Source organism: Abrus precatorius, unplaced genomic scaffold (genome assembly GCF_003935025.1).
Source record: "Abrus precatorius isolate BTA unplaced genomic scaffold, Abrus_2018 Scaffold11, whole genome shotgun sequence".
Lineage (NCBI taxonomy): Eukaryota > Viridiplantae > Streptophyta > Magnoliopsida > Fabales > Fabaceae > Abrus > Abrus precatorius.
Window position 1 is genome coordinate 17,206,994 of NW_020874303.1, and position 18,767 is coordinate 17,225,760.

Genomic DNA, 18,767 nt, shown 5'->3' on the forward strand with positions numbered 1-18,767 from the left:
AATTATCACAAGCCCTGGACAAGCTAAATGTGATAATCCCTCCTTCCCCCCACCCGCTACCCCCCACCAACATAAATGAAAAAACAAATGGCATCCGTGTTCTAGTAACCCCCCCTCCTATTTGCAAAATGGCCGAGAAAAATTTAGCCATCTACAACCATATTATATTCCAATCTTGTGGATCTAATTTCAACACCAACATCAGTGTTAAATCACCCATGTTTGCAACATTTCATGGATCATGGGGTGTCACCTAAGCATGCCAGAGTTGGTCCCGGTTCACTTCTCCCATAGTCTTTTGTCTCCAAGCTTGTCATTTATCCTCTACAAAGATTCTGTGTATGAAATCCCTAAACCTCTTGGAGTATAGCTTGGGATCAACGGCTGAGATGGAAGTGGGATCCACTTGCAATGACTTGTATGCATGTTCTATCTTTTTGCTAATATCGTAGTCTTGGAGAATGTCAATGATACCAAAGTAGAGGATTACATCAGAGATCTCACTACAGCTCCGTGAAGGGATAGAGTTGCTGCTTCCACTACCCGTCTGCTGATCCAATCCCGCCTTACACACCCTCTCAGCTCTTGCAGGCATGTTCATTCCCAGCCTGATTAGAGGTCCCCTGGAATATCAAGAATCATAATTATGGATCAAGTATTTTCGCATGATTAGGATCCAAACCAGCTGTCATTAAGAGGAAACAAGATTACCATAGTTTATAGGTTGGTTTTATTGTCAGGAAGTAATGACAATTCTATAGTTAGTGACTAGATTATAAGTTGTATACCCTGCACTTGGGTTTGAAAAAGAAAAAAAAAATGTTGGAACGTTTACAAAAAATGAAAACATTTATCATCTGTTACTGGGGCACAAATATATTTCCCAAGTCCTAGAAAACATCACTGATCCATCAAAATCCCTGTCAGCTACCATTTGGCTTTAGAAAAGAAAGCTCTGGCCTTGCCTAAAAAATCAAAATGACCCCACCAGAATTTGTTTCAAATGTCAACAAAACTACATCCAATTTTGGCAGTACAACTCAGGTCACTTTCGGTGCATCTCAATTCTCACCCATTGTGGACATAATCTTAAAAAAGATCAATAAGTCGACTCTAATGGACAGGTCGAAAGAATGGCTAACATAATGCTAATCACCATACAGTGATTTGTCTGTACATGACTTGCGGCCATATCCTCTTGGCGCTTCGCAAGTGCATGGGCCATATTGATATTTTAAGACCGAAAGCAATTAGCCTCTCTGCTCTTGGTCCGGGTCCATATGCAACAAACCTCAAGGACACGACACATGTATAGAAAGGAAAGCAATTGGCCACCAACGGGTACAAGCAATAGATGATGTTAGAGACAAAAATGCTATACCCCCTATAAATCATATAGGGGTGACATTTAGTAACTGAGAATTGGTGTGTAATTAAAAGAATCCATATTCTCTTATTTGACTACATCTGTACACGAAATGCTGAGTTGGAATTTACATTAATAGTCAGGCCAGAAACTGACAGAAGCGCATCAAGACTTCTAAATCTCCAACCATTGTCCTCTATCAGTTAATAAATGAAAAATGCAAGGAGATCTAGAATAATTTAAAATGGCTAATTATAAACTAGTAAAAATAAGGAAGCTAAAATACAAATAGAGACAAGGTCTTACCGGCATATGTGCATCTCATCATCATGCATGTCTCTCTTGCCTGGTAAATCAATAACCCAGAATATTTTATATCCCTAGGGGATTTAACATTTGAAAAGGAAATACAGAATGAGAAAATAATACCAATACCTGAATTCAAATAACATGGTGAACTTTTCATTTCATCAACCGAGTCATCATCACGAAAATGAAGGCCAATCAGAAGACTGTAATCCATGATTCCCTCTGCTTCCAGGAACTCACAGTCTCTATCAAGTTGCCTGAGCAAAGCCACATTACATAAGACCGACTCTATGTAAGAAAAACACAAAAGGGTCATTGTGGAATCGAATATGCAACTTGGCAAGATCTGTACCATTTAAGTTCTTGAAACCAAGACTGTTCCAGACGAAAGATAAAATTCAGATCAAGGTCTTTGAGAGTGGTAGTCTCATCAATCTCCTCACGCGGTTTATCCGTCATTCTACCGTGAGAAGAACCTTTGAGGTCAAATCTCTTATGGATCCGATACTCCGAACAAAACACATTGCCCATAACTATAAACCGGATCTGTTTTTTTGCATGACATTACAAGTTCTCATTACATTTTGAAAGGTATTTGGATGGTAAATCACCTTACTGCTGCAAAAAAACAAATTTGAAAATATACCTTTTGACCTCCAACAGGTTTGACACAATGTACGCCCAGGAATGCCGTTACCAAGGAGTTCTTGTACTGACAAACATGTTGGTAGTAACTTGGAAGCATCCTGATCAGCACCTGACATGGACACCAGCTAATTATTACAAAACACCTACAAAAGTGCAAGGTGACCAGAACTGAAAGCGAAATTTCACCTCACTCAATTATAATGTCAATAGTTTTGTCTTCAAAATTCAAATTAATTCATTCCAACTAACCTTGACTTCAGACTTCTTGACGGTCTTGATTATAAACCGGTCATCTTGAGTGAGATAAAAGATGCTTCCACTTTTGCCAGGAGAAGACATCTCCCTAAGTGTGTCACTTCCGCAAATAGCATACATGTAATCCGCAGGATCTATGGCAAATAATTCCCTTAGATGTCTAAATACCCAACCAACCAACAAGTAACCACCAAGACATAAACATAATTAGTATCGTAGACACAATCAATTTTCTATACTTAGAAATGATAAAAAAAAATCAAAGAAAATTGATACAGATTTGTTAACACCTGAACACCATGGGACAATAATCTTTCCATCTGAAGTCCACTGAGTGATGCGGGGGTGTAATCCTAGACCCTTCAGGCGGGAACCTCGTCCAGAACTTCTCCTTGGGATCAAAATCCCCAGGCCTAAGCTCTCTCACAATGGAAGCATACTTGGCAACGGTGAATCTACAAGAATAACAATTCCTCAAAATAACTTATAACACAAAGCTAAAACTGAATCTAACCACAAAACTCGAAAAGCAATCGACAATACCTGATACCCAGTTGCAAATTAAGGATGAGATCATAATTCTTATGCCCCTTCGACACAGTTTGACCAGGCTTCTTGACCTCACCGCCATCAAAAGACCAAAAAGGACTCTTGTTCAAATTCAACACCCCATAAGCTTCTCCACCGTTCTCGGATTCACTACCATCCCTATAAAACATAGAAGCCTCCACATTATCAACAATGTCACACGTAATATCCCCAGCTTCTCCATCCAATTCCCAAATGCAAATTCTGGGAAAACTCACACTCTTACACCCATCCACCGAAGATCTCTTCCTTCCCTCCACCTCTACCACATTCTTCACAAACTCCTCACCCCAATTCCCAGCACACGTGCTTCCATCACACCACGTGAACACACCCTTCCCTACAGGAACCCCATTCTCCCAATACCCTTCATAACGGTTCCCATTAGCCCAAACCAAAACCCCTTTTCCCCAAATACCACCGTTCTTCCACTCCCCAACGTACTCATTCCCGTTCTTCCACCTGTACCTCCCTTCCCCCTCCTGCAAGTTGCACCTCCACCAGCCCTCATACACGTCACCATTAGCGTAACGTTTCTCTCCGAAACCGTGTTTTCTATCTGCCACCCATGACCCACGGTACATGTCGCCGTCGACACCGATGAATGACCCGAACCCGTCTATTCGACCCGACTTGAATTCCCCTTCGTATGTGGCTCCTGAAGGCCACGAGAACCTTCCCTTCCCACACGCTTTTCCTTTCTTCCACTCTCCCTCATACATGCACCCATCAGACCAGAGGTATTTTCCGGTGCCGTGCGGCGCGTTCCCCGACAGGGCTCCGGTGTAGATGTCGCCGTTCGGGAGAGACTTCTCGGCGGCAGAGGAAGGAGAAACAGCAGGGCTCACGCGCCGCGACGCGCGAGAAGCCGCGTCGGTTCCCGGTTTCGGTTGAGATTTTTTCTTCTTCGGTGCGTTAGGGTGAATGTGAATGTCTTGGTGGGAGAGAGAGAGTGTGAGAAGCGTCTCTTGCATGGTATAGTAGGGTTTAAGAAATTCTCACTCCGTCGCCGGAGAATGAAGCGACGTCGACAGCATCTCCAGCGAAACTCAAAAAAATAAAAAGTGTCGAAAGGAGAGAGAAAGAGAAAGTGAGAGGAATGAATGGGTTTTCACAGAGAGAGAGAGAGAGAGAGCAGAAGTTGTGGCTTCTTTTGCTTTGCTTTGTTTCGCTACCTTCGCTTCATTTCTTCAACCATCGTTAACAATGCTGTACTAATTTTCCACGTGAATTTTTCTGTACTCCGTCACCGACGTTACCTATATATCGGGTATTCTTATAATAATGTTAGTATTACTATAACAGTATACAACTTTTTAAGAATATCATTATTGCTATTATTATTATTATAGTCATCATGAAATGGAGGAAATATATAGTGGGCATCACACATAATCCCACCACTGAGGGTGGTGTTATCTTTGTTATATAGGATGATGACGGTGGTAATGGTCTGATGAAATGATACTGAAAATCAATTTTCAATTTTCTAACAAAAAAAAGTTTGGGCAAAAAGAAACAAATAAAATTTCAATAAGGGCTCTCTTTCTTCACATCTCTTGCAAATTGCTGTTGGTTATTTGTGCGCTGGATCATGGCAGATTAAGGTGACGATTATAATTCGTGAAAATAAAAGGAAAAGAATATTACAAGAGATTGAGATTAACTTACTCGAATTTGGTGCGATTGTTTTGAAAAATGGAATTTGAGCACGGTGTTTTGGGAGACACACAGGGAGGAGTAGTGTGTGGCGTTGATTCAGTAGGTCGATTTCACATGAGGCATTAAGAAAAGTTTGTCACTTTGATCTGTAGATAATTGTCGGCCAGAAATACTATAAAACAAAACAGGACATGGTATCATATCATATCATAGGTCCGTATTTAGGGTCAATCATTTATGGGCCACACGCTGCCCTTTAAGACAAAAGAATCCAAATCATCAACCAACCAATTGCTACATATATCATCGTTTTTTTTATAAAACATAAATAACAATGATTTCTTTTATACTTTTTGGGACTTCTGTTTTTTATATTTTCTTCTTTTTTCTCCATCTGTTTTTTTTTTTCCGGTATACTTTCATCTGTTGTTTATGCTTGTAGCAGTCACCACATGGGTATTTGAGAACTTTAAGATTAGTAATACTTTGGACCATCTGAGGTGGCCCGGCCTTGTTTTTACCGAGCAGCTTTCACAATATGATCCGGTCAATGAATTGGAAGAGGCAACTCCTACTATTCAACACACATGCTTTTACTTTTTACCCATAGCACCCTTATCATATTGTTTAATAAATTATCTTCATCCAATTTACATAATTATGAAAGTTCTAAAATAAGATGTAAGTTCAAGATGTTTCTTGTTGTAGCATATTATTTTGCTAGTGATTCGTGTCAAATATTTTGCTTTTAATTTTTATCAGTAATTAGCTTTGACTTTAAAATTAGCTACATGCATGTCAGGACATCACAGAAAGTCTTGAACATTAGGTAATTTTTGTGCTGTTTTGTTGGTGATGTGGACATAATCAAGCATTAGTCAACTAGACTAAATTATAACAAAACAACGCAAGAGGGTCACGGGCACAGCCACCAATTGTTTGGCCGCTGCTAAATTATGAAAATCACTCTTCTCTCTGGTTTTCTTTGAGGCAGGTCAATAATGCTCTCACTAAGTCGCTGACCCATATTTGCACGGCATAAAACTCGAAAGCAAACAAGATTCCGGTCAATGTTCATTACCCATGCGCAACTTTCCCTTTATAATATTTACGTATTTGTTTTTATCTCAATTAGCAACCATACCCGTATGACGAGAACACTTGGTTTATATAATTGCCTTATTTATCATGCATTCATTGTCGCCTTTATAAACAGTTTAGACTAATATTTTGGTTCTAAATCATAAACCACGCCTTAATAAAATATATGCATATAGCAGAATATATGATTAGCTAAGTCTTGGCAAAGTACGTGCCATGACATACATACTACTAACGTGTTTCTTCAATGTCAAATCTATTCGAACCCAATTCCGATTTGGTTGAGTGAGAAGATATAATTAGGTGAGAATAGCGTTTTGTGTTTGTATGTATATATGTGTGTTTTTGCCGATTGAATGGGCACTCAATATTACCTATAGCTAGACACAACAGACATCATGTGTCATTAGTAATGATTATAAATATGACAAACGATAATGGATGAACAGAAAAGGATCCCAAGAAAAAGTTGGGTCAAAAATTCAAAATTAATATGAATGTTTGAAAAGCTAGGTAGTTGGCCAAAAATGCCATAGCAAGATTCCCGGCTCCCTCTTTTCCCTTGCCTCTCAATTTTTACCACCACCCGGGTAAGTATGGCACTGTGGCTGCTTTGCTCATATCAAACATTTGTCTAAAGAAAAGGCACTGTCTTAAACTACTATAATCAGAAAATTGTTGCAAAATAGTTTTTGTTTTTTAAAAAAGTAATAGTTTTTTCATTTGATTTTAAGCAGCAGCTTTTTAGCCACTGCTGCAATAGGCTCAAAATATTGTAAATCATCAACACATTGGACCCTTTTCTTTTCCCAGAATTCTCAACATTTTCATGATTCAAGCTCTTATCCCATTTAATGTCTCACAAGTACCTACTATTCTACACAGCAGGATTTGTATAATTTGTGTGTTTCAAACAGCTTATGAAGAGTTTATTTAAAATGTTTTTTTATTTTTTATCAGTGTCAATAATTTTTATAATAAATATATAATATCAACAATAAAATATAAAGAGTCAGATCATGACATCATATATCTCCATGATAAACAATAAAATCTGCAAATATTAGTGATCGAGAATGTGAGTTCATCTTATTACTACATCATAAAGGAAATACAGTGAAGGCAAAAAGTACTGGGAGATCTAATAAGCATTAGGCAATGTAGGGGATAAAAACAACAAGTGGCATTGATATAAAAGCAATTGAATTTCACATCACGTGCCAGCTTTAACTCTCTGATGCAATTGTATATCGTTACAGTAAACAATGGAAGAATGAAAGCTTCGGCTTCATGTGAAATATCAAAGTACAAATATACTATTCTCTTCAATCAAATTTAAAAGATTCTTTCAAGTCAAAGGGCAAAGTAATAGCAGTACTGTGCTGCTACGACAAAAGAAGCCAGGTATGAAGAGCATTTCAAGCATTTAAATTTTAAATTAGGTAAAACAAATTTTCCAATAAATATTTATAAATTAAAAAATAATTAGAAAGAAAATAAATGTTACATCAAATACATGTTTAGTCACTACATGCGAAATTCATCTATCTTTATACTAAAAGAACATATTTATTGTCATATAAAATTTTTATTACACTTTAGTCCTTGTTTTTTTATATAAATTTTAATTTAATTTTTAATATTATTAAAATAAAAGAAATCAAAATATAATGAACTGATGTAAGGATTCAAATATAAATTTTTTTAATATAATAAATGTCAATTATAAAAAACATTTATGTTTTAATAAAAAATAAATTAAGTTTCTTTTATAGTTATTAAAATTAACATATGATTTCAAACTTACAAAGAAGTGAATGAAAGAAGTTTTAAAAAATTTCAGATGGATAATTTAATTTTAATAAGTGTTTGTTTAAAGAATTATTCAAAGTCACTGTTATTATATTATCAATCACCCATGAAGATGGACATGTGTACTTTTTTATCTTTGCAAAAACAAAAATGATAAATTAATCTTGCACCTCTTGTTTTAATAATTCTAAATCCATTTAATTAAAATATAATTAAACTCGTTAGGTCTCTTTATCTTTATAATTTTAAACTCGTTAAACTAAAAACTTACTTTATATTTACACTTACTAAAATAGCACCATAAATTTATCTTATATATAGAAGAGAACTGTATAATTAAAGTAGATATAGCTACAGTTAAAATTAATTAAAACTCTACCGATTGTCTATTTATGATCGTATAATCAAAATTAACTCTTTTCGTTAAATATATATTTTATGTTATGCGTCTGTGATTTCTTTTTCTTTTCCCTTTTAAGCTTGTTGATTCTTACACGTGTTAATTTTTTTTTATTTAATATGATAACTTCAGCATAGGATATACACATTATTATATTACATATCAGTAAAAAAACTAAAGTATACCAAACGTACCTCAACCCATATGTGTGTTCAAAATCTTTACAAAACTGTAAGATATGCATAAACGGTTTCCTTTCGTAAACCATGCATTAAAAAAAAAACTTTCCATGATCTCAAGTTAACTGGCCAATAACCAAGTTATTGCAAATCAGATGATCTATTAGCCTTCTTTGCTGAAACTAACCACTCATTCGTTCATTCTTCTTTCTTTGATCTGCACCTTCCACAGCTCTTTCTTTTTGCCTGCAAGCAAGTTACGTTGTTTTGTGCCTTTTCTTCCATTAATTTGAATTTATGGCCCAATTTGTGCAAATTTTTAGAGAAGTAGGAAAAAGTGCACGTAAACATTAGATATGCACCACTATTTCTTAGTCATAGCTACAAGAAATACATTGGTATATCATGCATGTAAAAAAGACTCATGTATTTTGATTAAATCATCCCTGCTGATATAGTGTTCTAGATCCGCCACTATATAATTCCTCTCAAATTAGTCCAAGTTAAGTTATGAACTAAATAAATCCATCTCAATTGAATTAATAAAATTTTCAATATAATTATTTAATTTTATCACTGCACCTGAAATAAAATTATTTATGTGGTGAAATAATTGAAATAAATCCTAATTTCTGGAATATGAAGCGAATGGGCCTTTGGATAGCCTATCAACAGTGGAATGAATGGTTTGCAGTTCCCATCCTAAAACTGCGAATACGGCCGAAAGTAGCATCCTCCTCCCTCAGACTGTCGTAGGCCCGTCAGACTCAGCTGTAGTCGGAGCCTCATTTTCTAGAGAATTCTATTAATCTTTTATATTAACACATATAATTAATACTTGTTAAAGAATTGATATTAGATTAAGAATATTTATTATAAATTATATTATTAAATGCAATAAATTATATTTTCAGATTTAAAACAACTTTTAATACTCACAGTAATCGCTGTCTCGAATAATTATCTTTAGTAGATGATACATGTGATAAAAAATATTTAATTATAATTAAATGTTAAGCATGTTTTATATTCTTAATTAATTATGAACTGTGATGTAATTAAAATTTATTAACCTCTTTCACAAATATTTTTAAATTCATATTCTAAATGATTTTTAATTGATTCATGGTGTAAAAAAAAAGTTATATAATTATAATTTTTTTTTCAAACATAATTTTATTTCTAAATGAAAATTTATATTATTAATACTATCTTTGTCGCCGAATCTCTTTAAAAATGCTTCATAAACTTCACACTATTCTCTATCTTTTCTCTAATTGGTACCTTTTGATATTAAACAATGAATTAATGGTAAGAGAAATGTTTTCACTGGAGAATATACGTGATTTAGAAAAAAAAAAAATGCATTATCAATAATAGAAAATTTTGTATTGCATTATTTAATTTATGAATTTTTAACCTCAATTTTTAAAATTTAAAATTTTAAAAAATAAAAACAGTAATTTTTTATTTAAACAAAAATATATTACTTTTTTATACTTAAACTTCAGCTTTAGAATTGATGTTAACACAAGTGTTTAGTTTATTAATATTTTCTTTATATATATATAATATAATTTTTTATTAGATAATCTAAGACATAAGTTTAAAAATTAATATATAAATAGATTTTTAAATGTGTATCAAATGACACATGATAAAAATTAAAAAAATAGTAAAATTTATTTTAAAAATATTTTTATATTATTTATAAAAAATAATATCGATTACAGTAAAACTAAGATCGAATATAGAAAAGGATGTTAGTAAATTGATTTTTAGCATAGACGACGTGATATATAGTCGCTCTAAATGTGAAGAATTAAGTTAAGATATTATAAAATATAAAAAATAAAAATAGTAAAAGATAAAAAAAGAAGTGAATCCCAGTAATTTATAGGGCTGAAGCGAGAGTGTAGTGAAATGAAAAAATAAAGAGGGGGATGAAATTTGAATTGCATTGCGAGGTGTTGCAAGAATAAACACGTGTCCAAGTTGAAGACCACAATATTAAATTAGCACGGGACACAATAGCAATTTTGTTATTTATATTAGAAAAAAATGCAAATGGTGTTAGTACTTTCCCACACATAAGGAGGGAGAGAAAGAGAAAACGTGAGAAACTTCTTCGCTTGGAACTCAGAATATACAAAACGAAGACACAACACAACTCTCGCCTCTCGTTTCAAACATTCACCAACTTCTTCACTGTAAGATCCTCTCTCTCTCTCTTTCTCTCTCTCTCTTCCCATCCCCACTCACAATTCACACACACTCTCTCGCCCTTCAACTTTTTGCTTTTTTTTTAATTTACTTTATTTTCAACTGTTACCATTTGGTTGTGGCGGGAACCGAGGTTTTTCTGCGATTCCACATTTTCTCTTCTTTTTTCGTTTCGGTTTTTTCTGGTGAGTGTGTGCCGCCGCCTTTGTTCCCTTCGTTGTTTGCGTTTTGGATATTCGGTGCCGCGTTTTGTCGTGGCGTTTCCATATTTTGGTACCCCAGGAGTTTACGCGTTTTGAGATCCCCAAAAGAGTCGCATTCTAGGGTTTCCTTTTTATTCTCTTGCGTTTGGGTTTCTTCGGACTGTGTAAGGTTTCGCGTTTTGATTTTCAATGTAGGGCTTTACGCAGTGTGCATTTATCAAAAAATGAAATATTTGTATTTGTCTTGTTTTCCTTTTTTTTTTTGGGGTGTTGGAAATGAAGGTATTGGGGTTTCGTATGAACCTTTGTTGCATTTTTAGATCGTTGCGTTGGTGTTAGACTGGGTTTTCGTGATGCTGTCTTTCAACTGTCCTAGAGATCTTTGTAGGTTCGTTTTGCTTGCTGTTGATTGTCAATTTTTTGGTTTCTGGGAGTTTCTTAGGGTTTGGGCTTCTGAGATTTGTAGCTTTGATGAATGAGTTTGAATAACATGAGAGGTTGTGATGATGCAGTTTAAAGCATGTTTAAGCGAGTGAAAGTGTATCTGCTTCTTTTGGGGGTAAACTGGACGTACATTTTCATTTCTTTAGTTTTTAAGCTCCCAGTGATCAATGAAGGAGACCAAATAGAAAATTAAGACAATTTTTGTTTTCATAATAAAAAGTCACAGATTTTACAGCTTTCTTAAAATTAATTTAGATGATTATTTGACTGGCTTCTGTACTGTGGTTGCTCAGCTTGTTCAGGAGCTGTTTATTTCCCTTTTTCATTTCTTCTAATTTATGGAACTGCTAAGACCATGCCACTGAACGGTTTCTGCTGTGTCAAATTCTCAATGCAGGGTGCATGTCTCTGTTTGACAAGAGCTGAGGTTCTTTCTCAATGCCTATTTTAAGTAGAAAGCCTTTTGCCTTGGCTGAGCCTCCTGAGGATTTGAAGCTGGAAGAGCATGTTTATCAAATTCGTTTTACAAAAGAAATATTCCGAGAATATCAGTATCCTGTGAACTCATCTATTTTTTTTTTTTTACTGTTGGCATTATTGCTTTTTGATTGTCTTTAATGGGAAAGTGGTAAAAACTTTAGATTGCTTTGTGTAATTTTGCATCTTAGGCTAGTTGCTACAAAGTTCATTGATAATACATGTCTTCGGCATTCCATGCTTGGTCCCAGCATTGAGTGGAAAATGGATCCTTAACATCAAGTAGTGATTATTTGAAACGTTTGAATCTATACCGCCAGAGGATTTGGATGTGTAAAGTCACTAGAAAAAATGGCTTGACTTATGAAGAGGCTTTGGTTTCTGAACAACGTGCCAATGAGAAAGTTCAACAGTTTCCTAAAGAATTAATGACTTCTGCTTTAAGGATTATTCAGTACAGTAAGACATATGTTGATACAGTGATGCACATCTGTTTTTACCTTCTCTTTATTTATAGTTGTGGATATTTCTTTCTTTTTTTTTTTTTCTGTGAGAGTAATTCTAGTGTTTTCAGCAGTCATTTGTTTCGGACTTCTGTTGAATCTGCTAACTTTGTGATAATGTGTGGTGATTAATGTAGAGGGTTAACATACATTGTATAGATGCCTGTTTCAGAAAGTATGATGTATGTGAAGTTATATTTATTTAGGAAATGTAATTTACATTGAATCCCACAGTAGGACTATTGAATTCTAGGTATGTCATCTCTAACATGAACAGCTGGACCAAAATTTGATTTTATTTTGATTCAATAATGGCATTCAAAAAAGGGACAAAAGTAGCTTTGGACTTTTATCCTGCCCTGATGTTTGTACTACCTATTTGGTCTGGATGTGTGGTTGTCTAGTGTCTACCAAAAGGTTCAACTTATAATTCATTACATATAGTACCTCTGATATGATACACTGGGTCCTCTGTTTCCTGACCTCTGATGACCAGATTGAAGATGATGATATGGCTTTGACTAAGTAGTTGATATTTGATTGCATTAATAGATTACTGTGCATATGGTTAAACAAGTCATACAAATTTGTTAAGACATGAAGCATGTTCATGTATTTCCACCAGCATAATGACCTTAATGTTTATATGCCTGCTTCTATTGACATTGAGACTGTTAGATTTTCAGTTTTGATGTATCTTTTTTGACACATGGATTCAATTGTGAGCTATCACAGAAAGTCCTAACTTTTGGCTATAAAATACTGTTCAGCAAATGAAATTGTGCTCTAGGTTCATCTTATTGATGGATATAAAAGAATTTTGGTTTTCCTTAAAGAAGTCCTTGGAATTATGAGTGCTGATATTTTGATTATTCTTCTTATATCTGAGATATATCATAGATTTATATTCATTATATTATATTAAACAGACTAGTAGAATAATAATGCTGGCAGCACTTGCAAAGATTGAATTGAAGTGGTTAAGTAATAGCACAACTTATATGGTATTAAGACTCCTTAAATTTGTGTTTTGTGAAAAGTTAGGAAAAATAATAAAAGAAATGCTTCTGAGAAACTTGGAGACTACAAAAACCATGCTTGTTTAAGAATTGCTACATAAAGTGTTGTTGGGAGTCTTGGGACACATGCTGGCCATACATTCATGTTTGATTGTACAATAATTTGCTTTTCATATAAAAGATTGTATTATTTTTCATTTTTGTACTGGACTGATTAGTGATCTTTTGATTTTGCAGGTATGCTCCCTTTGAAGGATCTAGCTGATTCCATTGCTGAAAAGTTGCAGGAATGTTTGTTTGTGGGTGCTGAACTATATGGGAAAAAGGATGATGGAGTATGTCCATGCAAAATATTAAAAGTCATCAAGAAAGGAGTTGGTAAAGTCTGTTATGAGGTAGCCTGGCTCGACAAAAACAAGAATATAAGTGAAAAAGAGGAAGTTCGTGCAGAAGATTTGGTGCAAAAGAAACCACTTCTTAGTAGAAATATTTTGAAGTCTTTTATTCGGGAATCTACATATCGGAATGCCCCTTGGGTTTTACATGATGAACTGGCAAAAAATCATGGAATATCAACTGATGTTCCTGAGGTGTTAAGAGGAAGGTTTTTTTTCAAAGATGGACTTGTAGTTTGCTCCAAGAAAAGGAAAAATGAGGTAGATAGAAGGGAAATATGATAGTTTCTGGTTCTTTTCTGCTTTCCTATAAGAATATAATATTATTGATAAATAACATAGAATCAGTACAAGAACATGGGTTAGATATTCTAATAATATATGACTTTTATGATTTGTTTCTTTTGTTAACGAATTGTATCACATTTTCTGTCCTAAATTTATAATGTTTAGGAATCAACGAAGGATACTGATAACTTTAAAAGGAAGAAATTGGATGGTGTGCAAATCAATCATTCTGCCCAAGAAAAAGGTAGAGCGCAAATACTGAAACAATTTTTTGCTGCATGTTGATTAGATTTTATCCTTTAATTTAATTGTTTCCTTGTCAAATACTATTTGATATGACCTGGAGTTCTGAAATTCATTTTTCCTCTCTATCTTCTCTTGGTCTCTATTTTGTTGTAATTGGATGATTTGGAGGTGCATCTCTTCTTGTTGCGTATCTAACTAAATAGCATTCCTCTCTTATGTTTTATAAATTACAACTATTTGATATATATATTTTTTCTCTATGTCATATAGCTATCATTACACATAAAATCTCTTTAAAAAGAACAAAAAACCTTGAACCCCCTTTCCCTTGTGAATTTAGTTTTATCTAAAAGGTGGTTGTAACTCAAATTTTCCAGAAAATGGCCTATACATGGAAGAACCAATCAAATACCCCATTGATGATCTATTGGTGAAGCCTAGTCCAGATGATCCTGTTTTCACTGATCGGCCTTCTCCATCAAGAGACTTTAATGTTCCAATGTGTTGTGTAGGGGATCTTTTAATGGTTTGGGAATTTTGTTCTTCTTTTAGCAAACTGTTGCACCTGTGGCCCTACTCTCTAGAAGATTTTGAAAATGCTATCTGCCATAAGGATAGCAATGTGGTTCTCCTAGTGGAATCTCATGCAGCACTTTTTCGAATTCTCATGAAAGATGACAATGAATACTCTTCAGCTGTAAAGAAACGAAAGTTGAAGTCGAAGGTTACCATCTCACTTGCATAAGTTTCTTTTTGTTAGTATCAGCAATAGATATGGCTTGTTCTAGAATAATATTTCTCCTTGCTATATCTGGTATCCTTCATAACTTGTTTATTGCTTATTCCATCATTCTTTCTGATATGGCAATATCTCATTCATTTTTATTTTCAGATTACATTGATTAATTGGACAGAATATTTATGTGATTTTCTAGAAATGATCAATGTTCCTGAGCTACAGAACTATGAAGCAACTATAAAAAGGGGACATTATGGTCTTGTAGATGCCAATGTGAAATTAGAAATCTTAGGTGAATTGGTCAATCGAGCCCTTGGAACTGCAATTTTCAGGGAAAAGTTGGACGAGTTTATTGAACAGCGGCAGGCACTTGGGGCCACTAGAAGGGAAGAGGCATTGGAAGATGGTAGGAGGAGAAGAGAAAAAAAGGAGAGGTTAAAAGCTGAGTCCAAAAGCAATGGATTTGAGGATGGGCATCTGAACAATGCCAATGTCTTAACAAACAATGATCATGGGATACAAAATGGAGACATGGATAAGAAAAGAAATGTAGAGATAGAATTGTCCAAGCAAAACAATCCATTAGATAGAAGGTTAGATTTTATCGTACACTCACAAACCTCCAACAAAATACATTCTTCTGTTTTGTGGTTATTACATTACACTTCATTTTCTTTTAAAAATTATTTTGTAGTGGGATCAAGCATTCAAATCCTGCTTCAAAAAAGTCACCCAAGAAGCTGAATTCAGAGCTGAAAGAACCAACAGAAAATGGAAAAGAATTATCCAGAAAGGAATTACTAAAACAGTTGAAGGGTGACAAGGATCCATCAGAGAAGAATAATAAAGAACAGAGGGTGCTGCCTATCTCCCTGTTTAGATTGTTGTCTGTTGTTTAGGTAGATGCTTTATTGACTTTGTTTTGTCTATTGTACAGAGAGAATATTTTGAACGAGAGATGGAGAAACGATTTATTCGTAGAAGTCCATTAGGTAAGGACAGAGATTACAATAGGTATTGGTGGTTCCGTCGTGATGGGAGAATATTTGTTGAAAGCTGTGACTTCAAGGAGTGGGGATACTACAGCAGCAAGGAAGAGGTACAAGATGAGCATAGCAAGCTATATTTGCAGTTTTGACATTTTCCTTTACTAATTTTCTGTTGGCTTGCTTGAATAGCTTGATGCATTGATGGGTTCACTGAATTGCAAGGGTGAACGGGAAAGGGCACTGCGAAAGCAACTGGAAAAATATTATAGTAGAATATGGTGAGTTAGATTTGATTTTCAGCACCTATATAGCTTTTTCTGGCCTTGTTTTCTATATACATAGTACTTAAGTTATTTTGATGCATACTTTAGAAGACTTGTAGTCCAACATCCAAATATGCTTCTAAGGTATCTATACTGTAAGTGGATATAAATAGAGAAAGCAGAAAATCAGAAAATTGATGTTACATGTGTGATCTTAGATATAAGTTTTTTAATGTTCTACTTGTGTAGGAAGATCCTGAAGTTGGGATAAGCAATATTCTGGAGTTGTTGGCTGTGGCTCACATGAAACATGATATACTAAAATTTTTATATGAATGTGGTTATATTGATGACCATCCATGATTGAATTCATAACATGATTTCCATCATTCTTGTTTACGAATTAGATGCTGTGATTAATTGAACTATCTTTACCTGTATACAAGAATGTAAACACACATAACCATGTGAAATTAAGAGAAAGTGGTGGAGAGGAGAGTTGAGTGATTGAATACAGGTGCAGAGAAACTATGGAATATAACACTAGTATTTTACCCAAAAAAAATTATGATTTATATTTTGGGGTTTAAATTCGTGTCAGCAGTACCAATTTTTAGTAGTTTATCTGACAAACATTTGAATTAGATTAGAATATTTTTGAAACTTCTGGAAGAGTGAAGATTTAAAGCTGCTTCCATGTTCACTTTATTAAATTTAATTGTTGAGATTTTACTTTTTAATCATTTTCCCCCTTGCCTTTTGAGATTCATTGCTTTTAGGATAAATTATAATTTGTCATTATATGAAAAAATTCTATATTTTGGTTCCTATATGAAAATTACAATTTAGTAGCGTGTATTTTTCATGTAGAGACCAAAATGAAAAACGATGTCATGTTTAGGGATTAAGGTATACTTTTTTTTAATGTAGCGACCAAGATAAAGTGCAAGACTGCAAGTATAGGGATTAAAATAAAAAACTGTGTCTAAGGACTAAATTTGATACTGTTTTAACTTTGATTGACGGCAAGGACAGTTTTATAAATGACTTTTCATTTATGGATCAAAATGTAAGATATTTTTTTTCTTATACGGACTCAAAGATAAAACAATTTCAAGTAAATGGACCAAATTTATAATCAAACCTTCCTTTTATTTGTTTATTTACAGCTCAGAACTCCAGAAAAGATCGAAGGACTTGATGCACAAGATTGCAATGGATGAGTCTGTGCTTCGAAGATCTACTCGAGTTCGAGCTCCTCCTAGGCAGAACCCTGCCAATGCTTTCCTCAGATACGTTAACAAGTGGAAAGAAGAGTAGTAGGTGGTGCAAGGGAGAAACACGGTATAAGTTAACCTTCACACTGGTTAATCCTGGAACTTTCAAGTTGAGAGTTGATACACAGCCTTGACAGTAATAGGGATTAATTTTACGTTCCATTTTTGGATGATGGACAAGCATGTGTGTATGCTTGTTTCTGAAATTTTGTACATGACATATACAATTCTTCAATAATAGCAGAAAACTGGTAAAAGAGTAGGACTTTTACTCCCTCTTCTTTTATTGATGAACATGGTAGTAAGGATAAGTTATTGCTGTACTATAAATAACATAATTTGGAGTTGGGATTTCAAATGACTGGTAGAGGATTACTGAGATGATTGCTTCTAGTGTCTGAGTTTTCTTTACATAGAAGCAACTCACCGGAATCTCTTAAGGGAATCTCTTTGGGAAGGAATGGCCACTGGTCGAGACCATGGTTGTCAAACAACTGAAGCTCTTCATTAGATGAGGTTAATTTAATTTGTTAATCTAATTTAATTGGCGTTTAATTGCATGGATACTAAATATAGATGGAAACAAATACAGTCATTCAGAGCAAGCATTACCTGCGCTTGACCCCTTCCATTGATATCCCTACTCATGGTTATTATTATGTTCTACAACGTGATGAGATTGTAATATTATTTTTGTTGTTATTTTGTCAAGTTACAAGTTAATATAAATTTTAAGATACATAAAATAGAAAAGTTAAGTATTGAATTATATTGTTATTTTATTACCTTTGTTTATGTTGTTATTGGGTTGAAATTGGGCAGTTGAATTTAAAGTGGTGCATGGATTGGATTTTTTAAAAATTAATTTATATTTATTTAAAATCTAATTATATGGATTAGATTATAAATTAATTTTTTTTAATTTTTTGAAAATCGGTTAAAATTTATTTTTAAAATATAGATTTTGTTTAAAATTGATAACCAATTTTAAATTTAGTAAAAATATATTATAAATATTGTTTATATTATTATTAAATTATTAAATTAAAAATATTTAACTTTGATAATAACTAATATAGCATTATATTTGTATATATATATATATATATATATATATATATATATTTATTTATTTATTAGGCATTAACGTTTTATTAAAAATTAAATATGAGTACAAGTATTCTAACTTATTAGATTTTTAAAGAAAATTAACAATATATATTAAGAGAATATTTGTATATATTTTAATTTATTAATAATATATTTTTTATTTTATTAAATTAATAAATATTTAAATATTTTACTTTTTATCATTTATTTATCACACAAATTAATTATATAAATTAAATTTTAAATTATTTTATTTTATTTTTAATTAATT

General features: G+C 33.6%; 2 protein-coding genes across 2 annotated transcripts; one reads left to right on the forward strand and one right to left on the reverse strand.

The window, feature by feature from the left end:
* Window positions 1–152: 152 nt before the first annotated feature.
* LOC113854575 (phosphatidylinositol 4-phosphate 5-kinase 1-like) lies at window positions 153–4,351 on the reverse strand. The gene is made up of 8 exons (XM_027485651.1): window positions 3,122–4,351; window positions 2,869–3,033; window positions 2,573–2,738; window positions 2,322–2,432; window positions 2,028–2,221; window positions 1,802–1,932; window positions 1,673–1,712; window positions 153–623 (listed from the first exon to the last, which is right to left on the reverse strand). The coding sequence occupies exons 1-8, from the start codon at window positions 4,138–4,140 to the stop codon at window positions 314–316; spliced, it is 2,136 nt and encodes a 711-aa protein (XP_027341452.1). The 5' UTR covers window positions 4,141–4,351; the 3' UTR covers window positions 153–313.
* Window positions 4,352–10,398: 6,047 nt separating this feature from the next.
* Window positions 10,399–17,874, forward strand: LOC113854590 (DDT domain-containing protein DDB_G0282237-like). Its single transcript, XM_027485683.1, has 11 exons — window positions 10,399–10,530; window positions 11,588–11,741; window positions 11,954–12,126; window positions 13,427–13,845; window positions 14,038–14,116; window positions 14,496–14,842; window positions 15,011–15,450; window positions 15,552–15,714; window positions 15,795–15,956; window positions 16,036–16,124; window positions 17,279–17,874. The coding sequence occupies exons 2-11, from the start codon at window positions 11,629–11,631 to the stop codon at window positions 17,427–17,429; spliced, it is 2,136 nt and encodes a 711-aa protein (XP_027341484.1). The 5' UTR covers window positions 10,399–10,530; window positions 11,588–11,628; the 3' UTR covers window positions 17,430–17,874.
* Window positions 17,875–18,767: the final 893 nt, after the last annotated feature.